At 38.4% G+C, this 25156-nt stretch overlaps 1 protein-coding gene across 2 annotated transcripts in view; it reads left to right on the top strand.

Moving 5' to 3' along the window:
- RORA (RAR related orphan receptor A) overlaps positions 1–15589 on the top strand; it is a 705545-nt gene extending 689956 nt beyond the window's left edge. For both annotated transcript variants that reach the window (XM_044918011.1, XM_021693822.1), the window contains 7 exons: positions 2282–2677; positions 8159–8280; positions 9838–9970; positions 10630–10737; positions 12218–12328; positions 13488–13600; positions 15232–15589. In XM_044918011.1, coding sequence (XP_044773946.1) covers positions 2282–2677; positions 8159–8280; positions 9838–9970; positions 10630–10737; positions 12218–12328; positions 13488–13600; positions 15232–15396 — 1148 coding nt within the window. In that variant the 3' untranslated portion in view covers positions 15397–15589. The remainder of the gene's footprint in view (positions 1–2281; positions 2678–8158; positions 8281–9837; positions 9971–10629; positions 10738–12217; positions 12329–13487; positions 13601–15231) is intronic.
- The last annotated feature ends 9567 nt before the right edge of the window (positions 15590–25156 follow it).

The raw sequence follows: 25156 nt of genomic DNA, 5'->3' as shown, positions 1-25156 counted from the left end.
AAATCTACAATGTAAATATTAAATATTTAGTATGTAAAAACTATACAACACACTACTGCACAAGCAGTAGACCAAATAAGAAATCAAATGGCAAATCAAAATATGTCTCAAAACAAAAGAAAAAGTCATGTATTTGTACATACAGAATGTGTGAAAACAGTGCAAAACATGGCTCAATGACAAATATTCTTTTCCTTAAAAGAAGCTGTTTTAAGAAATAGAGGCCATCTATCACTCAACTGCAAAACATTTCAAGATCTTCCTGGAACACTATCATAAGTGCATTGAATAATCAACACCAGATTTCAAGACAGTTATTCTTATACAAGGAAACTGGGCAGAAAGTATAGCGGATACATTTTAAGGACTTTTACGAACATACAGGCTGGCTGGCTCTCTTAAGAGATCCCCTTGAAGGAAACATCTCTTCCAGTGGAATTCCAGCCTGTGGAAAATATTTCAGAATGCTGGGCAGGCGTTCTGAAAGCCTGCCTTCCCCATAATCAGATGTTCTTGGGGCCTGCAGACCAGTCCAGGCACGAGTTACGGTGTACGTCGGTAGCGATGCACAGGATGGTCACTAAGAAACCATAGGCACAAAAATAAAGTTTGGGACATTGGAAGATGCAAGTCACAGAACTTATATACACAGAAATTCCTGTAAGGTGCAGCTCTGCAGATTTCACCTTTCAGTGACACTAAACTAACAAGGTCAGGCATAAGCTAAGAGTTAAAGAAATGGTGAACTTGTAAGCTAAGATCACAAGTTGTGTGTGCATTTTCTCAAGAACTGATCCTTTCGTTTCACTTAGAGGATAGTATAATTACTCTTCTTAATATTAAGGCAAAAGTTAAAACACAGTTCAGAGTCACAGCAGAATGAGTCTCACCTATGGTTATTAATCCCTCTGGGTGTTCTGGAGTATTCTTTAAAAGAAAAAAATACATATACCTTCAGTATACCTCTTGGAAATTTTGCACAGAGGTAGCAACACATGTTATGGGCTTGACGTGAATGTCGGGGCTTGTACAGTGACAGGCCTGAAACCCAGAGCTCAGAGCAGCCTGATTGCTGCCTAACCAGCCCCAAGTTTGTTACCTGAGCCGTGGAAACTGGAAATTGACCCGGATCCCACTCACATGTTTCCTGTGTGTGAAGGGACAGCGCGTCCTCCTTGGCAGGAAACAAATCTGCCAGCTGACCCAGGTGGTTGTCCCTGGTTCCCAACTTCACTTCCATCTCTCTTGCCTCCTGCCCCTAGACTCATAGAATTATAATGACGGTCAAATGGCTGACTTCATCCACCTGGTCAGGTATCAGTGTAACCACAATCAGTTAGGAGGTCTTAGTCCCTCCAGCAGAGGCTTTCTCTGCATACACAGAATCGGGCTGAGAGAAAATGGGTTAGTGGGAGAGTTCAGACCAGGAGATCATAAGGTTCTTTTATCAATTATCCAGTGTTTTAGGAGAGATCATTTGGGATTCTGAATGAACAGGAAAGATACTACACTCATTGTTCCACTTTAGATATGGGGACACATCCCAGGGAGAAACATTGCAAACACAAATTTGCCCAACAGGGATCTTACACAGTGTTTGCCCTTCCCAAAATTCTGATACTCTTTTTACTTGAGGGTAAATGAGAAGAGCAGAGGTCACTTAAAGGTGGGCCCAAGGGTTCCACGGGGGTCACCATGATCCAGGAGGAGGAGAGGGGGCTTCTTAGGTCAGGTAGACTCAGAGATATAAGTCAGGGAATTGCAAAGAAGCCTCATTGTTGAGGTCTCGCAGCAAAGCCCCAGCTTCAGCTGTTTGATTGGGAAGGAATGAATGAATGAGTGAAATGAATAAAAGTTGAGGTTCGACTGCTTGTGCCTCGATGTACCCCTGTGAGTCTGCATCCCTGCACATCGGTCTGAACCCTGGGAAGAGAAAGAGGTGGTCGAGGCAAGCGGCATGGGCGGAGAATGAGCAAACCTATCAAGTCACAACATGAGCAGTTCCCACTGAGCGTCGGGTTATGTGACAGCAGGAGGACAGACGTGGTCATTGCCCTTCCACCAGTCCCAGGTCTGTTTCTGAAACGTAGCTCCTCTGGGATGTGGAGCAAGCCTGTGTGGGGTGGGACCATTTTCACCTCTGGATCATGTCCTTATTTTTGTGGCGATGTGGTTTTTGATGGAGATTGTCTGAGACTTAAAAGGAACCCCCAACGCATGCTGGAGAGAATAACAAAGAGAAGCATATTGTCTATGGTGTGGTCTGGCTTTTCTCTTCCAGCTGTAAAATTTGGCCGGATGTCAAAAAAGCAAAGAGACAGCTTGTACGCAGAAGTACAAAAACACCGGATGCAGCAGCAGCAGCGAGACCCCCCACAGCAGCCTGGAGAAGCTGAGCCGCTGACTCCCACCTACAGCATCTCGGCCAACGGGCTCACCGAGCTTCATGAGGACCTCAGCAGCTACATTGATGGGCACACCCCGGAGGGCAGCAAGGCAGACTCGGCCGTCAGCAGCTTCTACCTGGACATACAGCCTTCCCCAGACCAGTCAGGTCTTGATATCAATGGAATCAAACCAGAACCAATATGTGACTACACACCAGCATCAGGCTTCTTTCCCTACTGTTCGTTCACCAACGGAGAGACTTCCCCGACTGTGTCCATGGCAGAATTAGGTAATGGCCTCCATGTGTCCGTTGTGACGCGTCACTCCTGCCCTTTCAAGTGAATGGGGGGTGTTTGACTTTCCCCTAATGAGTTATGTTCTTAAAATGATACTAGGAGAGCAATTTCACCTCTACCATTTGGACCCCTTCGAAGTTCCACCCTGCCCCCTTGTTTTTGATTGTCCACTGTTTCCCCTCGCATATCCAGGAAACACGTTGACCTGTCCGTATCAGAGATGGGGCAGCATGAAATTGAAGCTGTCTTTAAATGCCACAGAAACTGTAAACTCGGGGGGTGGCCCCATTAACTGTTCATCATTTCCTTTAGTTATGATCCAGGTGTTGCTTTACACCTGAAGTCATAAAAATGGAAGCCCACACACTGTGCCTGGGCCATACACATTTTTTTTTTGACCTGCGCAGAGTTTTAAAAATTTTTGAACTGGTTGCTAAAGTTTTAAACCTAGACAATCCTGCCTCAAAGTTCAGATTTTTCAGCTTCTTGTGAGAGGGGAGAAAATGACCTAGTTATACTGGACCAGCATTGGTGAATGGCAACAACCAGTTGGTACCAGTAAGGTCCTAACACCTTGACATGTTTTCCCATTTTATATCGCTGCCCAGCTCCTGTAGGCATCTAGGTTTTGCAGCCCTGAGGTATTCTATGAATGTTAAAGGGAAATTGGCTTCTTTATTTGCCAAAATGGTTTGGTGATGGATATTGGGGACAAAACGGATATATTTCATAGAAAACTCACCATGCAAAAACAAACAAACTTGTCATCTCCTTAATCCTGTGTGACATTGTTGCTTTTTGGGAGGTTTGACCTAGAAATGTTGAAAACACAGATGCTGGAAGACTTGCCATTTCGAGGAAGTGGTGTTAACAACCCCTGTTGTAACATTTAATCGATTTTTAGGTACAACACTATTATTAGCGAAACTTGGATAAGAAAGTTTGCAGTTTTAGAATTTGATGTGCTCCTCCCCGTGACTCCTCACACAAGGTTATAGTCCTTTGGGATATTTCAATTAGTCACTGTGAAGGTGACTAACTTAACACGAGGAGAGAATGAAGACTTCAGATGGAAAAGAACCAGCAGGTTCTGACTTGAGCACAGACATCCTTAGTTCACAGAAATAACGATTGTGTTCTTTAGATGGTTTCTCCACCTCTGTACCCCATAAAACATTTTTAAGTGAAATTTATATTTCCAGTAAAATCTTTCTCCAAATAGAACAAATTGAATGTTCTTTACGGTTTTTACACAAGCACCTTTTTATGGGTCTAAATTTAAATCCTCAAGAGCAGGGACATTTTAAGCGTGGTCTTTAACCACGGAACAGCATTAAAGGTGGATTGCAGCTCTTTTGATTAACAGAGGAACCTCTGAACTAGAAGCCAAGCTGAGCAGAGGTAGGTTTGATATTTTTTTCTTGAACTAGAACAAAAACCTTCCGTTTTTGTCGTGAAATCTTGGTTGGCTGCGACTTAAGCAGAACTGTAATGAAAGTAAAATTTTCAGAAATGAATAAGGATTTGATTGAAAGCTGACATGATATCATGAAAAATGACCTGGCTCACTTTCAGTTTGCTTCCACCTTATAAATACTAGCAAACCTGTCCTGTTTGCTTGTCAAACGTTCAGCCCTAAAATAAATCCGTGGGGCTTAGCCAAAGTGTTGCCCTTAAATATGGCCCTTCGGCTAAATGTGCACTAATACCTGAGTGGGGCCTGAAATGGCAAAACCAGTGCCCCCTGGGCCCCCTGGTCAGTGTCTTCCACAACTGTTACCTCCCACTACAGTCTGGGAGCCCTGTGCCCTCAAATGTTCTCCATGCTGTCCTAAATTGGGGGCTTTTCACGTGTCTTGTGGCATTTTCCAGGATCAGTAAAATTAACTCATCACTAGGATTAGTCCCAAACCCAAAACTAAATAAGAATTTGTCTGAAAAGAATATAATTGGGTTCTAATTTTCTTTCCCATTTACCTGTACAAAATATTTGGAGGAGCTGGGCAACATAGAAGTGGCCAAAGACATTGCTCTTCCTTCTTCAAAGCTATCTGGGGTTCCCTGATATTTCCTTTGGGGCCTCAAATCCTGCTGTCTTTTTTTTTTTTTTTTTCCAATTCTGGTATAGTTAACATACAGAGTTTTATTAGTTTCAGGTGTACGATATAGTGATTCCAGTCTTACTATCTTTTTAACTAACACCCTTGACTTTCATTTTAGGCAAAATTTTGTCATCAGATTTTAAACCAATGAAACCAGTTATACAGTTGGAAAATAAATTGTAAATTGACATATCCTAACCTCAATTTTCTCTTTCAATAATAGTGTCTACAATCTATTACTTTTAGTGGAAATACATCTGCATTCCTGGCTAGGAGATTTTGCCCTTGAGGTACAATTAGTACCTGAATTATACATTCCAGATAAACAACCTAGGTTCACTTGAAAAAACAAACAAACAAACAAAAACTAACTGCGTGTGTCACTATAATTGAAAACTAAAGCTTTGTGCAGAAGAGTCACCTGATTATTGGACAAAGCACTAGTCAAGAAGTCAGCTTATATGTTTTGTGGTCCTAGGTTTGCTATAGGTTGTACAACCCATTTTAAGTCATGTACCTTGCAAGCTTCAGTTTCCCTACTTATAGAATATAATGATTAAGCACAGACTGGCCCCAAATTATGTATGTTTGAATCACTTGCCACTTGTCTGCTATGATACCTTGGAAAAGTCACTTAACCTCACTTGGTTTCTCATCTGTAAAAGGGAGATAATACCAGCGCTTTCCTCCTACAATTGTTATGAAGATGAAGAAAATATACATATTCAGAATATATGTGTATATATAAGTTATATGGGGCTAGCACATAGTAAATGCTATTAAATATTATCATCATTATTAATGGTGTTATTATCTGTAAACTGAGGAGAGGTCGGACCAGGAGATGTCCAAAGGTCCTTTCCACTGTGAAAATCTGTGACTAACTCAGAAGTCAGGATTTTCCATCTGAAGTACCTAGACCCTAGCCATGTTGAAGAAACAATCATGGTTGAGAAGGTGAACTGATTTGTCCATCACAAAGTGAGTTTATCTGCTGAGTGCAAACCAGAAACCAGGTCTCCTAACTCCTAGTTGCACGGTATTTCACTATTCCAGAGTGTTTCTCTAAGAGACCACACTAACTTAACTTTTACTCAGTCTGACCGTATTGTCCTTTGCTGAAATGGAGATTTAAAAATAGTAAAGTGTCTGAAATCTTAACACTTGCCAAATCAACTGTGAATTGTAAAGGCAGTTGGTGAGAATGCAGCCACTGCCCTCTACTGGTTCGACATGTACATTACGCCATTCCTTGTCTGACTTCCGAGTGCTGGGCTCAAATAGGTAGGGATGGGTGGGAACAATTTTTAGGGTGAGGTAAAGCAAGATGCTGACCCATATTAACAGGAAGAGAAACATGATCTGGAAGGGAATACTATGAGCCTCTTCCCATTCATCACTTCACAGGATTCCCCCAGCTTCCCTGCAAATACTTCATCTTCATTTTTTTCATATCTGCAAAAATTAGTTTACTATATACAAATTTTTTTTCTTGTTTCTGACTCATTGTTTTTGTCTTTACTCCCCTCTTCCCTTCACAAGCATCACTGATTCTAAGACACATAAATTACTGGCTTCTCCCTCTTACGGTCATTGTCTCTGTTTCTTTCCTTTATTTTTTTCCCTTCTGTTTATGCTTTATTTTCCTGGTATTTATTTATGTTATGTTCATATCTGTGTGTTGCCAAATAGGGCTGTTAAGATTTATTGTGTTTCAGTGTCTCTAGGGAGACTCTTGTTTAAGCTTCATTTAGGTGAACCCACTCTGTTTTCACACAAACAAGTCTGATTCTGTTTGCTGAAAGCAGTGACAAATTTCCAAACAGACCCTCTTACTACCATTCTTTGAAAAGGCTTTCCTGATATATCATCAAGACCCTGGAAGGAGATCCCTTTGGGGTATGGTTTCATATTTATGGAATCTTGTCAGTTCCCTTAAAATACTTCCATCGTCCTTCCCTGCCATAACGTTTATCACCAACCTACCGCCAAGTGCTTAGTCCCGCCCATGTGGATTGCAGCAGCCTTTCATTGGTGCTTCCAGCACTGGCCTCTGCTCCAATTCACCAATCACAAGACTGCTTGTTCTGTTTCCCTGGATACGGCCTTCCGCGTGTCAGCTCCCCTGGAGAATTCCACTGACTCCTTTCGTTAAGCAGGTCCAAACCCTTAATCCTAATGTTCGAGATTCTCCAGAATGTGGACTCTGACCTACTCATGTTTCTGTCTTGATACTATCACTTTATCACATCTGCCTGTCCCCTGTAAATGCCATTATTTGCTCCTTCATCTGTCATCCCTCGAATGTGGAACTGGCTCACCTCTTCACACTGCTGGCCTCTGCCTGCCAAATCCTCCCCTTCCTTCAGGGTCCACTTCAAATGTTCCTCTCCTGCCAAAAAGCATCCTCTAATTCCCCTCATCTCTCCCTTCCATAACAGGACCCGTTCTCTCTCTCTCTCTCTCTCTCTCTTTTTCTCTTCTGGTACAATTCAACTTGATGCATTATTGTCTAATGTCTTGAATTGTCCTTTCAACATGTCCATACATGTTCACCAGATTATAAGTTCCTAGAGAAACTTCTTTGGCATCTATTTGTTTTAATATCCTCAAACCACCTACACTCCAGTATAATAAGAACAAATGTTTATGTACTGCATACTAGGTAACCCTCCCTGTTCTAAGTGCTCAACTCATTTAATTCTCACAAGCCCTATGAAGTAGATACTGTTTTCCTCATTTTGCAAATGAGGAAACCAAAGCACAGAGAGGTTGAGTAACTTACCCAAGATGATACAGCTAGTAGGTACAAGAGCTGAGTTTCAAACACAGGCCGTATGGTGCCAGAGTCCATCTCTTAACCACCACCCTATATATAGTGACATAGTAGGCCCCCAGTAATGCTTCTTGTGCTATTTGCTGGAAAAATAAATAAGTAGTTGTTTTCACAAAAGCATACCATTTCCTAAGTTTTCAAGAGTAATCCTCCCCAAGTCAATGTACGCAGCAGATGTGTCTTCATCAAAATGCCAAGAAGAGGCTGCGTTGGTCATTTCCCACACCTGCCCAGGCTAATAATTGTTCATTCCCACACATTGGTGTAAAGCCACAGAAGAAGGTCAAGGTCAGGAGGGTCTTTGAAGTCACCAAGACTTAATTCTAAGTATTGGCTTTGCCTGTCCTTCATCTTCATGTGCCAAAATACAGAATAGTTCCAAATTGCTTATTTAAAAATGTGAAGATAATTAAAACTGGTTCAGCATGTTTCTTTGTACTTGTTACTTTTTAAACCAGAGATTAAGCAGGGAAAACCCTGATTATCCAGAGAAGAGCTTGGCTTTTCATGTTTATGACCTCCTGTTTTCTCCTTAGAACACCTTGCACAGAATATATCTAAATCACACCTGGAAACTTGCCAATACTTGAGAGAAGAGCTCCAGCAGATAACGTGGCAGACCTTTCTGCAGGAGGAGATCGAGAGCTACCAAAACAAGGTACATACTCTGAAGATTTTTACCCAGGATTGAGGCAACAGTGGGAAGGGTGTTTATGCAGGACATCTGTCGAAGAATACAAACAGACTAGAGAATGAATGTCTTTCATCAGATATCAGATTTCTGTTTAAAATCTTTCTTCTAGAGATGATCATATACTTGGGGCTTTGTCTTACTGAGCTGCAAGTGTGTGAAATTCCAGCAATACAGTAACAAACAAATTCTCTTGTGCCTGTGACTATATACATGTATCTCCTATCACTTGGCAATGGGGGCTGGAGGAAGCAGTGTCCAAAAGCCTGAATGAATTGAGAGTTGTCCTGATTTCACGCTGGCAGATTTCAAGGTCTGGAAGTTGAATGTAAAATAATCTCAGCCTCCTGTTTCCAGAGGTTCAGAGAGTGTATACAGAAAAAGGTTTGGAAGCTATTATCATAACTCCAGTCTGAACCTAGCAATGCGAGGCTGACAAAGGGTGCTGCTACTTGCCTTTTTCTTTACACGCTGATCAACAAGCCGCCAGAATGGGAGGGCAGGGCTAGAGAAGGGGAAGTTACAATTACCCGTTCTGCCTTGGTAAAGGGAAATGCTGTGGTTTTCCCCAATAATTATAAAGATGTAGGCCTAGGAAGGGTGACAGAGATTATGCAGACTAATCCTCCCCTTCATTTTACATATGAGGAAATTAGCATCCCTTGGCATCTGGCAGGAGAGTGAAAATATCAGGACCAGACCATGACTCCTGGCTCCTAATTCATTCCTTCACCCCATCATGTTGGTGGAAACAGTCTTAAAGTAAGCTTGGGGGAACAAGTGAGCAATGTAACAGATCCGTGTCCCCCTATAACTAAATTAAAGAGTGGGTATATAAAAGCAATTAAACAAGACAGGTTGGGGAAGAGCAACACATCACTTTATTTGCCTTTGAGATAACAGGTAACACCAGCAGCCAGCCAGTGTTGTTAGAAAGGGAAACCAGAAAGCAGTAAGAAACAGCCAGGCATGTGAGATGGGGTTCAGAGTCAGAAATGCTGGGATTTGCATCCCAGCTCCAACACCTCCTAGCTCTGAAACCTCTTAAGAGAATCTGTGTCCATTTATGGAAAATAGGAAAATGAAAAAAGAGAAGGATGTCATACAGCATCTAGCTTGAAGCAGGTGCACAATAAATGTAATTGACTCCCCTTCTCTTCCTTATCCCCAGGAAAGTGGTGTTAAATTCCCCAAGGTAAAATAATGGCTCAAAAGAAGATCCTACTTTGCTGCTCTCCGAGGCCCACGGGTAAAGCGGTGGCATGTGTTGGTTTTCTGACTCATGTTTTCACCTGCTCATGACATCTTCCCCCGTCCCTTTGCCACCAAAATGGTAACGGAGGAATCAGAGGAGATGAGAAAGGGACTTGGAAGCAATCATTATAACCCAAACGTTTATTTTTAACCCTCTAGCTTTTTTGAATCCATTTCCAAAGAAGGCTTTGACAAAGCAGGGATAGTTGAAACACCTGGACTGGGGATGTGGGTGACCGCGTATGTTGACGTGCGTTTGCTCCTCCGCAGCAGAGGGAGGTGATGTGGCAGTTATGTGCCATCAAAATCACAGAAGCGATACAGTACGTGGTGGAGTTTGCCAAACGCATTGACGGATTTATGGAACTGTGTCAAAATGATCAAATTGTGCTTCTCAAAGCAGGTATGTGCTTTGCAAGTGAATTTTGAGCTCTTTTCCTCACCTGCTCTCGCCCGCCTATTAAAGAAATGCTTGGTAAGGAAGGTGTCGGGAACAGTTTTCCCCCAGTGTTAATAGCTCGGGTTTCTTTTAGCAGAAACTGAGGCCTTTTTAAAGGTTTTTGAGCAATCTGCAGGCAACATTCGCTCCGTTTTGCTTCTCCTCTGAGTGAAATGATTAATTTGAAGGACACCCACAATTCCCCATCTTACCATCGCCTGTGTTTTGTTTCTATCACTCCAGACCCTCGAGAGGTAACAGTAAGTTGTTAGGAACGTTATTTGCGGAACTCAAAGGGACACCCGTGGTTTCTTGGTTTGTTTTAATAAATATGAATTGATACGTTTTCCTGGCAACTCTGAGACTCTACTGCAAGACAGAAGAATGCCAGAGAAGTAATTTTAACCCTGTCTGTCTTCAGGAATACCGGCCTTAGTTAGCTTCAGCATAAATCCTAAATTACGCTAGTGAACTGTGCCCCTTTAAATATAGAGAGCTGATGTGACTGAGAGTAGACAGCCCCCACTGTGCTGAATCAGAAAGGGGTCCCTACATTAATGCCTTCACAATAGATAAATATTCACCATGATAAGAAAATCCACACCATTTCTGTCTCCGCTTAGGTTCTCTAGAGGTGGTGTTTATCAGAATGTGCCGTGCCTTCGACTCTCAGAACAACACCGTGTACTTTGATGGGAAATATGCTAGCCCCGATGTCTTCAAATCCTTGGGTAAGGAAATCTGGGTGCTCTGTCTTTAAATCAGGGCCATAGGAAAATACGGGAGCCCCACCAAAGAGCTACCTGAACAGAACGGAATCTGTTATTTGGAAACAAAAATTAAAGGATTTTATGCTTATGTTACTTTATAGTCGCTGAAGAAAATTCACACAGCTCAAACAGTTTTTGTTTATAGTACATTGAAAGGTTTAGTGTTTTGTTTTATCTAGTTTGTAATCGAAGAAATTTATATTGTCTAACCTTCCAGTTCCCTTGCAGATTTTAAGAACCAGATTTTCATAGGATAAATTATTCAGATAAACTAGAGAATGTGATTTGATACATAAAATCAAGCAAAGAGTACTTCTCAAATAACAACCATTAATAAGAATGAAATGTAGATATCAAAGAAATAAAATATAGCTAAGTGAAACTGACATATACTATAAAAATTATTTTGGATTTCTATAATTTAAATAAAGTGGGATATAACCACTAAGAAGAATGAAACAGTATCCAAGATAGAGTTAAGTGATTTTGAAAACAGTTAAATGACAGAAGGTCTGTATGCTTTAGGAAAGCTCATTGCCATTTAGATACATACACATAATATGCAAATCTGAAAGAGTAGACTTCAAACTTAACCGATTTTTTTTTTTTTTAGGATTTTATTTATTTATTTGAGAGAGAAAGAGAGCATGCACGCAGTGGGGAGGAGCAGAGGAAGAGGGAGGAAAAGATTCCCTGCTGAGCAGGGAGCCCAACTTCAGGACTCGATCCCACAACCCTGAGATCATGACCTGAGCTAGGGGCAGACACTTAACCAACTGAGCCACACAGGCACCCCCAAACTTAACCAATCTTTTGAGGATGGATTATTATTTTATGGGACTTTCACATTCTATGTTTTCAGTTCTGTAATAGCTATAATGATTTTACCACCATACTGTGTCATTGGTTATCATTTTTAAGGGTGGCTTAGATCAGATAGAGTAGAAAACCAAAAAGATGAGTGAATGTAACATCTCAGTTAGATTGTAGATGTTTGACTCTGTTGTTTAAGATTGTGGGTCCTGAAGTCAGGCAGCCTTGCTTTGAATTTCAGGTTGTTTCTTCCTACCTGTCTGAACTTAAGTAATTTTTCTCTCCAAATCTGTTTACTCACCTCTAAAATGGGAATAATTAATTAATAATCCCTCCCTCATAGAGTTGTTGTGAAGCAATAAGGTACCCAAAAGAAGCTCTTAGAGTGGTACCTAATAGCATGCTAACCTTGCAACAAAAGTTCACTCTCATTATTTTGAAGAGTGAGGATGGTGGTGATAGTGATGATGGCTAAACAGATTTTTCTTTTAAGATTTCAAACTGTTAAACTGTAGAAATGTTATTCCTATCTCCTTGGATCTTCAACTACTAGATCCCTCTTCACCTTATTCCATATTTTTCTCCAAGGATAATAACCAAAATCTTAAACTGTCTTTAACTTTGGCAGGTTGTGAAGACTTTATTAGCTTTGTATTTGAATTTGGAAAGAGTTTATGTTCTATGCACCTGACTGAAGATGAAATTGCATTATTTTCTGCATTTGTACTAATGTCAGCAGGTAAGATAACCAAATAACAATGAAATGCTTTAAAAATTGTCCAGGTAAAGAATTCCTACAAGGTACATAAGTTGTAATGGCTATGGAATATTCAGGTGCCTACCAAGAGAGAGTGCCACCCTTATTGAATCTAATTTTAAGTTTTATCAAACAGCAAGCCTCCCTCAACCCCCAACACATACATGTACCCATTTAAGAAGATCTCATGCCATTCTGATACAATCTTAAAAAATGAAAGTTGAGTAAAACCCAGTCCACAATTAACCTCTTGATATCATGAGAAATGCTCTGGGAGAGTAGGGTTGCCCTTCTTTTTTTTTTTTTTTTTTTTTTTTTAAAGATTTTATTTATTTATTTGCGAGAGAGAGAATGAGAGACAGAGAGCACGAGAGGGAGGAGGGTCAGAGGGAGAAGCAGACTCCCTGCTGAGCAGGAAGCCCGATGCGGGACTCGATCCCAGGACTCCAGGATCATGACCTGAGCCAAAGGCAGTCGCTTAACCGACTGAGCCACCCAGGCGCCCAGGGTTGCCCTTCTTAACACAAATCTCCAAGAGAACATGGTTTTTAAGACATCCTACTTTTCTTAAGTTTCATTTGGATGTCATCCACAAGTTTATCTGAATTTAATCTATGTTTTCAACAGGTACTGCCCCCTGGGGATAATCTGTTTTGCAAATTTACTGTCTTCTGTTTGGCATTCTTACACATAAAGACCAAATTCACAACCCTTAAGTCATTTGGAATGCTCTTGACAATTTTAGTTGCCTTGGATTATAAGGCAATTTTCATATTTGCCAGAAAGGCTAGCAGGATTGCTATGAGTATTTCATCCAGAAATATACTTATTAGAAAGATTTGAGCGTCCATGGTGGTTTCATTTGCCCTTGTGTATGGCTTTAGATTTAAATGTCTATCCTCTTGGAAGGAGAGGACTCTCCCCTTCTTTAAGTATCAGTGAAAATGGAAAGCTTTACCACTCCATCGTAGATCAGTTTTCCACTGCTTTAGGAGCAAATCTTGAACAAGGAGTAAAACTGGCCTCTTGTTCTCTAATTCTGCACTGCGGCATAATAATCTGTGTCTAAGAGTCTGGAGGAATTGGGGTGTCCTGATACCACGTAGGAGAAATACTAAGAAGTATCATTTTTCATGTTTAGATCGCTCGTGGCTGCAGGAAAAGGTAAAAATTGAAAAACTGCAACAGAAAATTCAGCTAGCTCTTCAACATGTCCTGCAGAAGAATCACCGAGAAGATGGAATACTAACAAAGGTAAGAGGGAAAGGTGTCCAGTTGGCATGGCCTGAACTAGCCCTTGCCACAGGTCTTGCTGCCAGCCACCCTTAGAGGTCATCTTACCAGCCCCCAGAGGTATCCATAAGCAATAGGCTACTGAAAAAAAAGAAGTATCTCCATTTCAAAAAACTTGGTTGGGCCAAAATTCAGGTTAAGTTCTACTTACTGTTATTGGTTGTGAAGTGTCCTGCAATAATAGGGCAATGGTAGAAATTTTTTTTTAAGCATTAATACATTCTGGAAATCCTCCTCCTATTCCATCTAAGTTGTGCATAAAGCAGAGTTAATGTTCTGCATTGATATAAATTAGAGAAAGAATCTTCAAATTTAGAAGGAGGAAGTTATAAAGGACTAAAACAAGCAGGATAATCACATATTCTAATATTAGTTCTATTTCCTTTACATTCATTAGTAATCAACAGAAAGTAACTTTTGTATTTTCTTCATCAATTTCCCATTACTGCCCCGTATTCAAAGCATAAGGCTTCATCTTTGCTAATTATTACCTTTTGCAATAAAAATCTAATTAGGATGTCAATTTAAAATATGCTAATTTTCTTCAGTGCTAGCACTAGTAGTATGTATTTGGTCTTTGAAAAATCAGCCTTATTCTTTCTTAGACTATTTTATGTGTTTTGTTGTTCAAGAAGATGGATTTGAGAGGTTTGGGTTTCTCTTCCTGCTTTCTTTTCTTTTCTTCTGATAGCTAGATTAGGTCAGAGATGGGAAGTTGGGGGTTAATTGCTGCTTTGTTTTTATTTTGCACCTGTTCAATGAGAGATTGAGGCAGGAATGGAAAACAAAAGAACTCTCCAGACCCTTACCTTCTTCTCCATCTTCTTGCCCCAATGCAAGGATACAATTAGGTTCTTTCATTTTGGAGAGCACCTAGCACCTGGACAAGATCCGTCAAACATGTTTCTTAGGATTATTTTGGCTGAAGTAATACATTGTTTGTACAGTGTTTTGGAGTTTAAAAAGCATTGTTTCAGGCTGTTACTGTCTTCAACTGGTAAATGGTCAATGCTGAGACTTCCATCCAGGCCTTCTGACTATTCTTTCTTCTGAGCCTTTTACTCAGACCCAGAATTGGTTTGTCCAGGCCAAGGTCTTTCCAAGAAGAAACTCCTTGTCATTGGAGTTGGCTAGTCGTGGTTCTGCATAAAATAGGTAGGGGACGCGCTTATCTGCAGTTGCAGTGACCTCACCTGCCCATGACTGCTTCCTTGTCCTCTTCTCTGTCACCAGATGTCTTCTTCCTCCACAGCGGTGGAGGGCAGGGTTGGGGATGGGAGAGCAGAAAGCATGTTGGAATAGGAGAAGGAGGTGAGAGGCTTGGGTTCTTATCTCACCTCTGCCACGTTTGCTCATGAACATCTTTTCAGATTATTGTATTATTTGTCTTCAAATTTGTATTTAATGTATACCTGGTATTCCATGATATTCCTAAAATTTGTTTTTACCAATCTTCCTTCTGGGAAGAACACGTAAGCAGCTTTGAGTGTGTTTCACCTTGTAAACAACGTTGTAAAGATCATCCAGATTCCCTGATTTTTGATGCTTATGTCTGTTCTCCCCTCACAACGTGTCCTTTCTTCCACTTACAGTTAATATGCAAGGTGTCTACATTAAGAGCCTTATGTGGACGACATACAGAAAAGCTAATGGCATTTAAAGCAATATACCCAGACATTGTGCGACTTCATTTTCCTCCATTATACAAGGAGTTGTTCACTTCAGAATTTGAGCCAGCAATGCAAATTGATGGGTAAATGTATCACCTAAGCACTTCTAGAATGTCTGAAGTACAAAACATGAAAAACAACCACAACAAAATTAACCGAGACACTTTATATGGCCCTGCACAGACCTGGAGCGCCAACACACTGCACATCTTTTGGTGATGGGGTCAGGCAAAGGAGGGGAAACAATGAAAACAAATAAAAGTTGAACTTGTTTTTCTCATGCATATGATTTCCATTATGCCTACAGATATGGACCCTTTTTCTGTCTCAACTTCTTGATCACTGACCTCTGTTTACAACTGAAGGAGGGTACTAAAGTCGGAGGATTTCCTTTTCTTTGTAGCTCACTGCCCACAGACTTTCTGCAGAGTCACCAATCTGTTGGTACCAACAGAGAGCCCTGCAATAATCGGTACCTGGTGTGCAAAGCGGAGGTGGCGGCCTGACTTTGCACAACTTGCTCTTTGTTTCATGAAGGAAGTCTTTATGTTTTTCCACCGATTATTGCCAGTCAGCAGGATGGTATGAAAAGGGTCCATAGCACTAGCAACAATAGCATTATAATATATTACAGGGTAAATGGGCATGAAGACTATATATAGCTAAAAGAGATATTGTTTATATATTGTTTTAATTAATATAAAATGTAGTTACTGGTGTAGCTTTTCCTGTTGAATTGATAAGGCACTTTCATTTTGCACCTTTTTCTTTAAATGAAATGCTAGCGTGTTCACTGTCGTGTCGCATGCGCACCAGAAACACAAGTTTAACTGAGAAGGCTTGGAAGGAACGTTCAGGAGGTATTTATGCTGCTGTTTACAAATGACTTTGAAAAGACTGGCTGGTCATATCTAGAAATCACGATGTGGATTATTATTACTATTTTTTTTTTTTTACACTTCATTCGGAATTAGAAATGGAACTCTCCCTAAATTATACTTTGCTTCTTGGTAAGCTTAAGGATAGATGTGTTTATGCTTCATACAAAGTTGAATGATCGATTGGTGCTATGGACTTATACCATCATGCACATTTTTTTTTTAAAAAAGCTTTTTTAAATGCCACCTCATGGAGGCAGGGGAGGGAGGGGAGGCTCATTTCACACAATTCAGTACTTATATGGACTCAGTCTCCACTTGGAATTCTTATGCTTTGAGAACAAATCAGTAACCCAGATATTTATTGGAATTCAGCTTTTATTATAAGAAGGACCCAAAGATTATATCTGGAGCAAACACACACTGCCCGTGTGAGGACATGAAGCATTTACTTTGTGAACGGTTATGTTCTTGGTATAATCTAGGAACCCTAAGAGTATATCTCAGAGCTAGTTCACTCTAGCTGCCTCTAGATGCTATAATTCTAGAATATTGCGCTCCATATTTCACAGACAACGGATAGAAGGGCGAGGGAGGTATGTAACACTGAACCAGTTTCTCTTATTTAAATATTAAATATTTTTAGCATTCAAAGTGAAGTTGATGCTAGCTGCAAACATTTACTCTTGTATTTATCTTCACTAGAAAACTGTGGACTGTAATTTATTTTATTAAATATTTAGAAGATTGTTTGGCTTTTGTGTTCAGGTGAGAAATATCGAATGTTTTTGTTTAATTTCATGTTTTGGAGGGTTTATTTTAATAATTCCCAGTGGGGGAAGGGAGAATGAACAGTCTGATATGCACGTGTGCATATTTTAAAAATAAGTGCCCTTTGGAAACGTAGGCATTAGAAGATGATTTTAGTCAGTCGGGGTGGGATTCAAACTTCTGGTCTGCAATGAGAGACCATGTTTATACAGAAAAGGGAACATCTTCCCATAGCATAAAGGTGGGAGTTTCTAGGCAGCCTTTATGGCAGAGAAAGTGTCTCTACCACCAGGGTCCTCCTGAATCTTCCCTAGGAATTGTGGCTCCTGATGTCACGTGGATCACAGCATGGGCTTCCCAGAGCCCTTTACTCTGGCTTTAACTCCAACTGATTCTCTGACTTGTTTCCTGGGGGATTTGGAAAAGAGGAAGGAATTTTTCACACAGAAGTGTGTATGAAGCCTAAATAACATCTTAATTTTTTTTTCAAAAATATAGTAAGGTTTTAACCATAAATAGAAGACGAGAGTAATATTTACTTAAATTTCTTACAAGTATATTAAACTTTATGTGAGTGTTTATATAGAGAGGTTAACTATCAGCATATAGTATTTATATTTGGGCAAGAAGGGTTAAATCAAATTTTTTAATTTAAATAAGCATAGTTCCTTTAAAGATCAATAGTATTTATACTCTGAAAAGAGTAACAAGCTTAGTTCAGTTATTTATTTGTCCATTTTTTTTTTCCTATTGTTTCTCCTGGGGAGGGGGGAAATGGTGTGTTTTTATTTTGGTTTGATTCTTGTTTTTTGCTTTTTGTCATTCTGAGTCACTAAATTCGGGGATGGTTTTACTAGAGTATATTAACTTCTTTTTAACCAAAGCTTTCTGAATATGACCAGCCTCAGGTGCTAGCGCATTAAAGAGCAACTAAACCGAATTCCAGTGTCCATTTGTGAAGTGATAAGAGTTAATTGAACTTCTCTAAGGGTGAGAGAGAGCATAATGTTGAGCTTAAAAGAAATTCCTTTTCCCAGAAAGGATTTTGCATGTACCAAATGCAAAAAAAAAAAAAAAGATGCTTGATCTCAGTAGTCGTCACGACATGGTGACATTGCTTTTAAAATAAACCAACATACATTGACATGATGCTGCTACCAGGTCTTTCTGAAAGAAAAGCAAGGTGAGGACTTTAAGAGCAAAATACGTTGCCAGTGTAGGGACAGAGCAGGGGAGGCATGCTCAGTGAACAGAGGGAACAACCATTATTTGGATCAAAGTTGGGATCTGAAGTTAAACAATAAATTCAGTTTAAAAAAATGACCTATAGAAAAGGATGTGAAAACCTTTGCGTTTTTATTTTCTTCTTATAGAAACACCTGTGTGATGACACAAACTACTTGGTGATACAGAATAATGATTGTTTAAGAGTTCTTATAATTAAAGTTTCCTAAACTTAAATACCCAGTAGTCTTTTAAAGATGGAATCACATCATTGTTATCCCAGCTGCTATGATGCCTTTTATATAGTTTTTTCATAGAGGGTACATAAGGCTTTTTGTACGAAGCCTGAATACCTTTGGTTACAGTGGTGTCAGATGGTGGCATTATATTCTGAAGAACCTGGCCTTGGTCACAATGAAAACAAAAGTGCAGATGAAAGTGCTTTTTTGGACAGTTTGCAAATTGTGTTAAAGCTATGGATTTTTTTTTAAGTGTTCAGCATCCTAATTTGCGTTAAAGCTATGGATTTTTTAAAAAGTCTTCAGCATCCTAATTCACCCTTCCTAACTTAAGGAAAATATAACTTAAGACACTGCTTCTAAGTTTGGTTGTTCTTTATAGAGTGTGGATACCCAGATCTCTGTGAGCATATGGGGGTGGGCTGAGGGCCAGGTGAGGACGGAGCGTGTGTGTGTGTGTGTGTGTGTGTGTGTGTGTGTGTGTGTGTGTGTGGTTTTCGTGTGTATGATGTGCGTGTGTCGGACCGCTTCTAGGCTACTAAGTGTCAATGGAAAAGAAAATGTATTCAAAATACTTAAATCAAAACTAGAAGATGGGGGAAAAAAAGATTTATTCTATACAAAGCCTTGTCTGGACCACTTTAGAGAGACTTCTATTTTTTTAACCCTTCTATAAATATTTGATGGCACTTGAAATATTCCTGCAATAAAATGTGATTTGTGTAAAGAAAAAAAAAGATTTTGTAATGTGAAACAAAGAAAGAAAGTAATGTAATTTTCTAAAAAAAAAATACAAACAAACAAACTTTGTATTATTTTCTTGATGGAATTTGTCTATCTGTCTTTGGAAAACTTTTTATTTCATTGAATGTGCCATAGTAGAAATATGTGTTTTTAGTTTTAGACTAAGGAATAGCTGTTTGTGTTCCGACATTCCAAAATGCAAAACAACCTAGTAGAATCTTTAATGAAAAGGTTTAAGTAGGATGTAAGCTTCTCTCATTGTTGCTTTTTTGCACATGTTCTTCATTCCTCTCTAGTGCAATATGTACATAGAGCACTTGCGGGTGTACCTTGATCCCTCAGGGAAAAAAATACATATTTGTACAGTTTTGGTTTTTTGGTTGGTTTTTTGTTTTTTTGTTTTTTTGTTTTTTGTTTTTTGCCTTTTGTTTTTGGCTAAGGAATGTCGATTGAATCACTTGTTATTGTTGAGGGGCAGCCAGATAATAATCCTAAAGCCACTGTTTTCAAACATTGATTGTTTAAATCATGTGTCCTTCCAGTGCTATTATTTTAAGATAATAATAATAATAAAAAGTTATTTTCTGACAGTTCTTTGTGCTGATTGGTGAAAAAAAAAGGGTAAATAAGCACCTTATGATTGACTTACTGTGAATGACAATCCATCTTGATATCAACAATAGAAGCCCTATCACTTTGGAGTTGGGGTTAAGAGTCAGAAACAATGTGCTCAGGGATCTTCTAAAACTCTTCAAACAGGGTGGCCAGTACTACTGGGACAAATTGTGTTTTTTATTATTAATAATAGTGATAATAATACTATCCCTCAAGGCACAAGTGAACTGTATAGAATTGCCTGTGTGTGTGTATGTGTGTGTGTGTGTGTCTGTGTCTGTGTAAACTCTTCACTATCGTCTCATTTTGTTGAGTTCAAAAACGTATGTGTTCTTCAGTCCCGTGTGGTTAAAAATGTTGAATAACTTCCAAAGCAGTATAAAGTTATGCCAGTATGTTCACGAGATAAATCAATAGGCAGTATACCAACAGAGAGCATCACATCAAGTGCAGTCCTACCTACTCCATTTACTTCTAATAATTAAAATATTCATGCTAAATATATTCATAGCATTATATATTAGAAACTTTCCAATTCTACATGGTATGCAAAAAATTATTTAAACCAGTAATGAGACAAGATCCCTGCCTATCAGTGCAGTAAAAGAGGTGAAAGTTGGAACACATTTTTTTCAAATGCCAGCAAAATAACTTATCTTCATTGTGTTCTCTAGAAGCAAACCAAAAAATCCCTTTATGGAACACAGTGCTTTTACTTCTACACTTACAGTTTTCGTCTGTTGAATTAATACAAGAGCTAATGTTTAAAGACAAACAAAACCCACCTATGTAACAGTGCCACAAGCCGGCTTTTAGGGTTACATTTGACATTTTTGCAATATAGCTTCGTTCTCATGTTTCCATGTATTTTCATAAGGTCAGTGAACCTCAGTATAATTGTTGGCTTTTCTTCCATACCTGGAATACACATTCAGAAGAAGCTTTTACATATATTCTTACTACCATAGCAGAGTATAATTTGGGAAAACTTTCCATGTTGTTTAGATGAAAAAGAAACTTTGACCTTGTTGTTTTTGATAATAAAGACTATGGAAAATGCAGAAATCTCTCTTTCTCTCTCAACCTATATATATATATACATGTATTCATACATATATATACATAGATTCATATGTATTCATATACACACACACAAACAGGTTATTGACATTTTCACATACTGTAGCACGTGATTGCCACGTCTTATAAAGATACGCTACAACAGAACCCTATAGAAACAACTTTATACTATGGATCAGATTAACAGAAATATAATTGCAACAGTAAATCTTGACCTATTGCTAATAGTCTATGATACAAGTCTTCATTCTATCCCTAAACACTAGTATTATTAAAGAGGCCTTCCTATTATTGTTTATTCTTAAGATATGAGAAGGCTGACGACAATGTCTTTACAAAGCGATCGGTTTCACTTCTGGGTTAGTTGCTTGTTTGTGTAAGGAAGATCAGTTTTGTCAGGCTCTCAGAATAATTTTTAAAGTAATCCAGAAGCCTGGCTTTATACCAAGGAAATACAGATGGAGGGATCTCCATGTTTAACCAGACCCTCAGATCTTAGAGCAATAAATACATTCATTCAGTCATTTACTTATTTATAAATGAATGACAGAATATTCAAAACAAATAATGTTTTTTTCAGCAATGCAATATAACATGGAGGAAAGCATGTTAGGAAAGTGAATATGAATATTTTAAATAGATGCCTATAGAATCCGTGTTTGCTGTTTACATTTAGTGTGTCTGCCACATTTTCTTTTACTTTTTTCCTTCTGAGAACTAATGAAAGCTTGCTATTAGCTTTGACACACTGCACACACCATTATGTTGTTCTCTAAGAGCAAATAAATTCTCTCCAGTGTTCCGTGTGTTTCCTTTCTCACTCATTATTACTTTAATGTGGATGAAAACTATTTTTAGGAACTTGGTTATTATTGAACAGATTGCATATGTAAATGCAGATAATTCTCGAGCAATATAGTGAATATGATTTCACACACACAAAAAATCTGTATGTACTGTACACATCTTCCTGAATCCAAAATTCTCTTATCCACAGTGGTTTGAAATCTCATATAAAACAGTGGTAAATTTTTAAACATTAGGACATTAGCTGGCTGCTTCTTTAAATGTACCTGTATTGTCTTCCTGCTCCTTTTGTGGAGATGTGTTTTTGTATTGGATGTTTGGGCCAATGGGAGGCTTCAAGCTACAACATATTTTCCCAGTTTAAATATATTTAACATATGACAAACCCCAGACAAGGCTTTTAATATGTATAAAGAACTGCAGTGTTAGGTGGTTTATTTGCAAACCGTTTTCAATGTTGTCCATTTTTATGGCACCTTTAACAATATTCTTGTTTCCAAAGTACAAAAAAAAAAAATAGGTTAAATAATCTAGCCATAACTGAATGTCAAGCAATAAAACAAATGACTTTTGTGCATAGACTTAAAAAAATACAAATCTTAGACATCTGCATGTAAATGCAATCTCTTGTTTACTGCTTTCTTCAACTTGAGCAATTGATTCCTTATTTACTATTAACTTAAGAACTTGTAATGGCCTGTACACATTTTCTCTCTTACTCTTCTTTCAAATTTACCTTTGTCCCTGCTTTTAAGTCATAATATTTAATGTTGTTCTGCACATCTCTATACAGTTAACTTTTGGGCTTTCATTCTGTATAGATAAGAAAATGTTATATTATAAACAGCCTACTCAGTGCAAATATTTATCTGTTTATCAAATCCACAATATGCTGTATAATACTGGTTTTACTATATAATCTATTTTAGACATAGCTGTTTAGAACTAGAGTGTGCTATTTTTGTGTTTTTCTGATGTGTGGTGCTAGATAAGTTACTTTTGTGAACAAAAAAAAGTCCCTTTTATTCCTAGACAATACCACCTTTGGGTCTTGTTAATTTCACTGAGTATAACTCTATATTTGTATATATATATACATAAATATATATCTACCTGTTCCCAACTAGCAGCTGTATCAGAGTGCTGGATTTGGGACATGCTTTTCTCTTTAAATACATAATATCATTATATAAATTATTCTAGAGTGTATTTAATTAGGATAAAATTACTTCCTTAGTATGGATATTTGACATCTATAGGGTGAATTTGTTTATAAATATGGATATATGAAAACTTAGCATTTACTTTATGTTTGCTACTTGGCTTTATACCGTATCTCCTGAGCTGAAAAATAATTTGCCAGGCCTTCGAGATCTAAAGAAACACTCTAGTTTAATGGAGTAATATTTCTTTTTTCTTACTAAGGAATTATATTATTGGCACCTGACAGAGTTGTGTACTTAGCTCCTATTACAGATAATAGGCATTTCTATAAAATACCCTTGGTGGCTTGATGGCAGAATAAACCTTTCCCCTCCTACCTGAGCCATGAGAAGCATGGAGACATCCGCTATCATGGCAGAAAGCAAATTTGACAAGGGACGTTCTGTTTCAATATGACCTCAACCCAGTTCCATGAACTGAGTGAAAGACCTTCGTTTTAAAAGTCATTTAATAATGAGCTTAAACTCTTTCACCTCTTCTCCCAAGACCTATTGGCATTGTTAAAAATCAAAGTATATCAAATATCTAACTAAGGATGTAGTTAACCTTATTAAATATTGATTAGAATTGTTCTGTAATATTACTGAATTTGTAAGATCTTTAGCAAAGATTTTTGAGCAATTTATAAACATAGAGCAAATGTTTCTGTTTACTGCACTTTTTGTAATTGAAGGTGATAAATTCTCAAGCCATGGTTATTGGCTTCCATGCACTGCATATTTACCCACAATTCTAGACATTTTCCATTTTTATGGAAGAGTTGCTGTTACCTTAGTTATAAATGCAATCATGTGGTTAATGAGAGCGAATGCTAATAGTTAACCTTTTGAAGTGAATTGGCTACAGTTTAGGGAGAAATCTCTTTTACTACAAATCACGTCATTCCTTATTGCTTCACTTAGAGATTGAAACCTATTGTTTTTATTTTTGTTCTTTAAGCACCATTTAGTATCCTAAACTTCCTGAGAGTAGAGATTGTATCTCCCTGTGTCTACACAATGGCCAGCACATGTCAGCATTTGATAATTGTTAAATGACAAGTGTGCCCAAATTAAAATTTTTTCCTGGGTTTTTTTTTTTTTGGTAAATTTATAAAGTATGTCAAGCCTTATGGTTAACAATTTCTTCTACAATCAAGTATTAAAGCCACATTTAAAAAGACCACATGAAATGCTGATTCTAATTGTGTGTAGGTCTTGAAGATTAAGCACACAAATTTCACAAAACTCTGTGAGTAACGAACTCAGTCTTCTGTAAATATACATGCAAGTTTGGAAACAGTAATACTGTACCTATAAATATATGCTGTCTGTTTTGTGTACAGTATGTAAAAACTCCTTTTCTGCCACACTAAAAATGCAAGCCATTTATGGGAATCCTAAAAATAGTATTGTACTAAAACTTTGCTAATGATCTTTATTAGAGGATCATCCAACTTTTCACTTACATTGGGTTTTCTTTTCAATTCACTCTAACAGTAGTCTGCTTATTTCCAGCTGTTTGTTATTTTATTGAGTCCTCAATTTAAAAAAAAATATTTTGATTCATTTTGTAAATACAAGCTGTAAAAAAAGAGAGATTTAATGTTGTCTTTTAAATACTCCGATTTTCATTCTAATATGAATGTTGTTATATTGTACTTAGAAACTGTACCTTTAATATTACATTACCTTTATTAAAAGTGCATTGAACACATCAATTTTAGATGTGCTTTATGTACTATTATCCTATAATAAAACTTCAGCTTCTAATGGAACACTTGCCTTGTTTTTATTCTTTTTTCTTGGTTGTTGAGTTGCCTTGTACGTAGTTTTCTAGCTCACGTTTTGTCTCCAGAAAATGGGCTAGTAGAACCCTACCACTCAAAGTGTGGTCCACAGATCAGTAGCACCAACATTACCTACAACCTTGACCTTATTAGAAATGCAGAGTTCTTGGGGCGCCTGGGTGGCTCAGTCGTTGGGCGTCTGCCTTCGGCTCAGGTCATGATCCCAGGGTCCTGGGATCGAGCCCCGCATCGGGCTCCCTGCTCGGCGGGCAGCCTGCTTCTCCCTCTCCCACTCCCCCTGCTTCTGTTCCCTCTCTCGCTGTCTCTCTGTCAAATAAATTAAAGAAAGAAAGAAAGAAAGAGAAAGAAAGAAAGAAAGAAGGAAAGAAAGAGAAGAAAGAAAGAAAAGAAAGAAATGCAGAATTCTGGACACCTTCCCAGACCTACTAAATCAGAATCTGCATCTTTGTAAGATCCCTAAGTGACTGGTTTGCATA

This window comes from Neomonachus schauinslandi, chromosome 9 (assembly GCF_002201575.2).
Source record: "Neomonachus schauinslandi chromosome 9, ASM220157v2, whole genome shotgun sequence".
In the NCBI taxonomy this organism is placed as follows: Eukaryota; Metazoa; Chordata; class Mammalia; order Carnivora; family Phocidae; genus Neomonachus; species Neomonachus schauinslandi.
The sequence above is the reverse complement of the archived record's forward strand: the minus strand, read 5'-3'. Positions and strand labels throughout refer to the sequence as shown.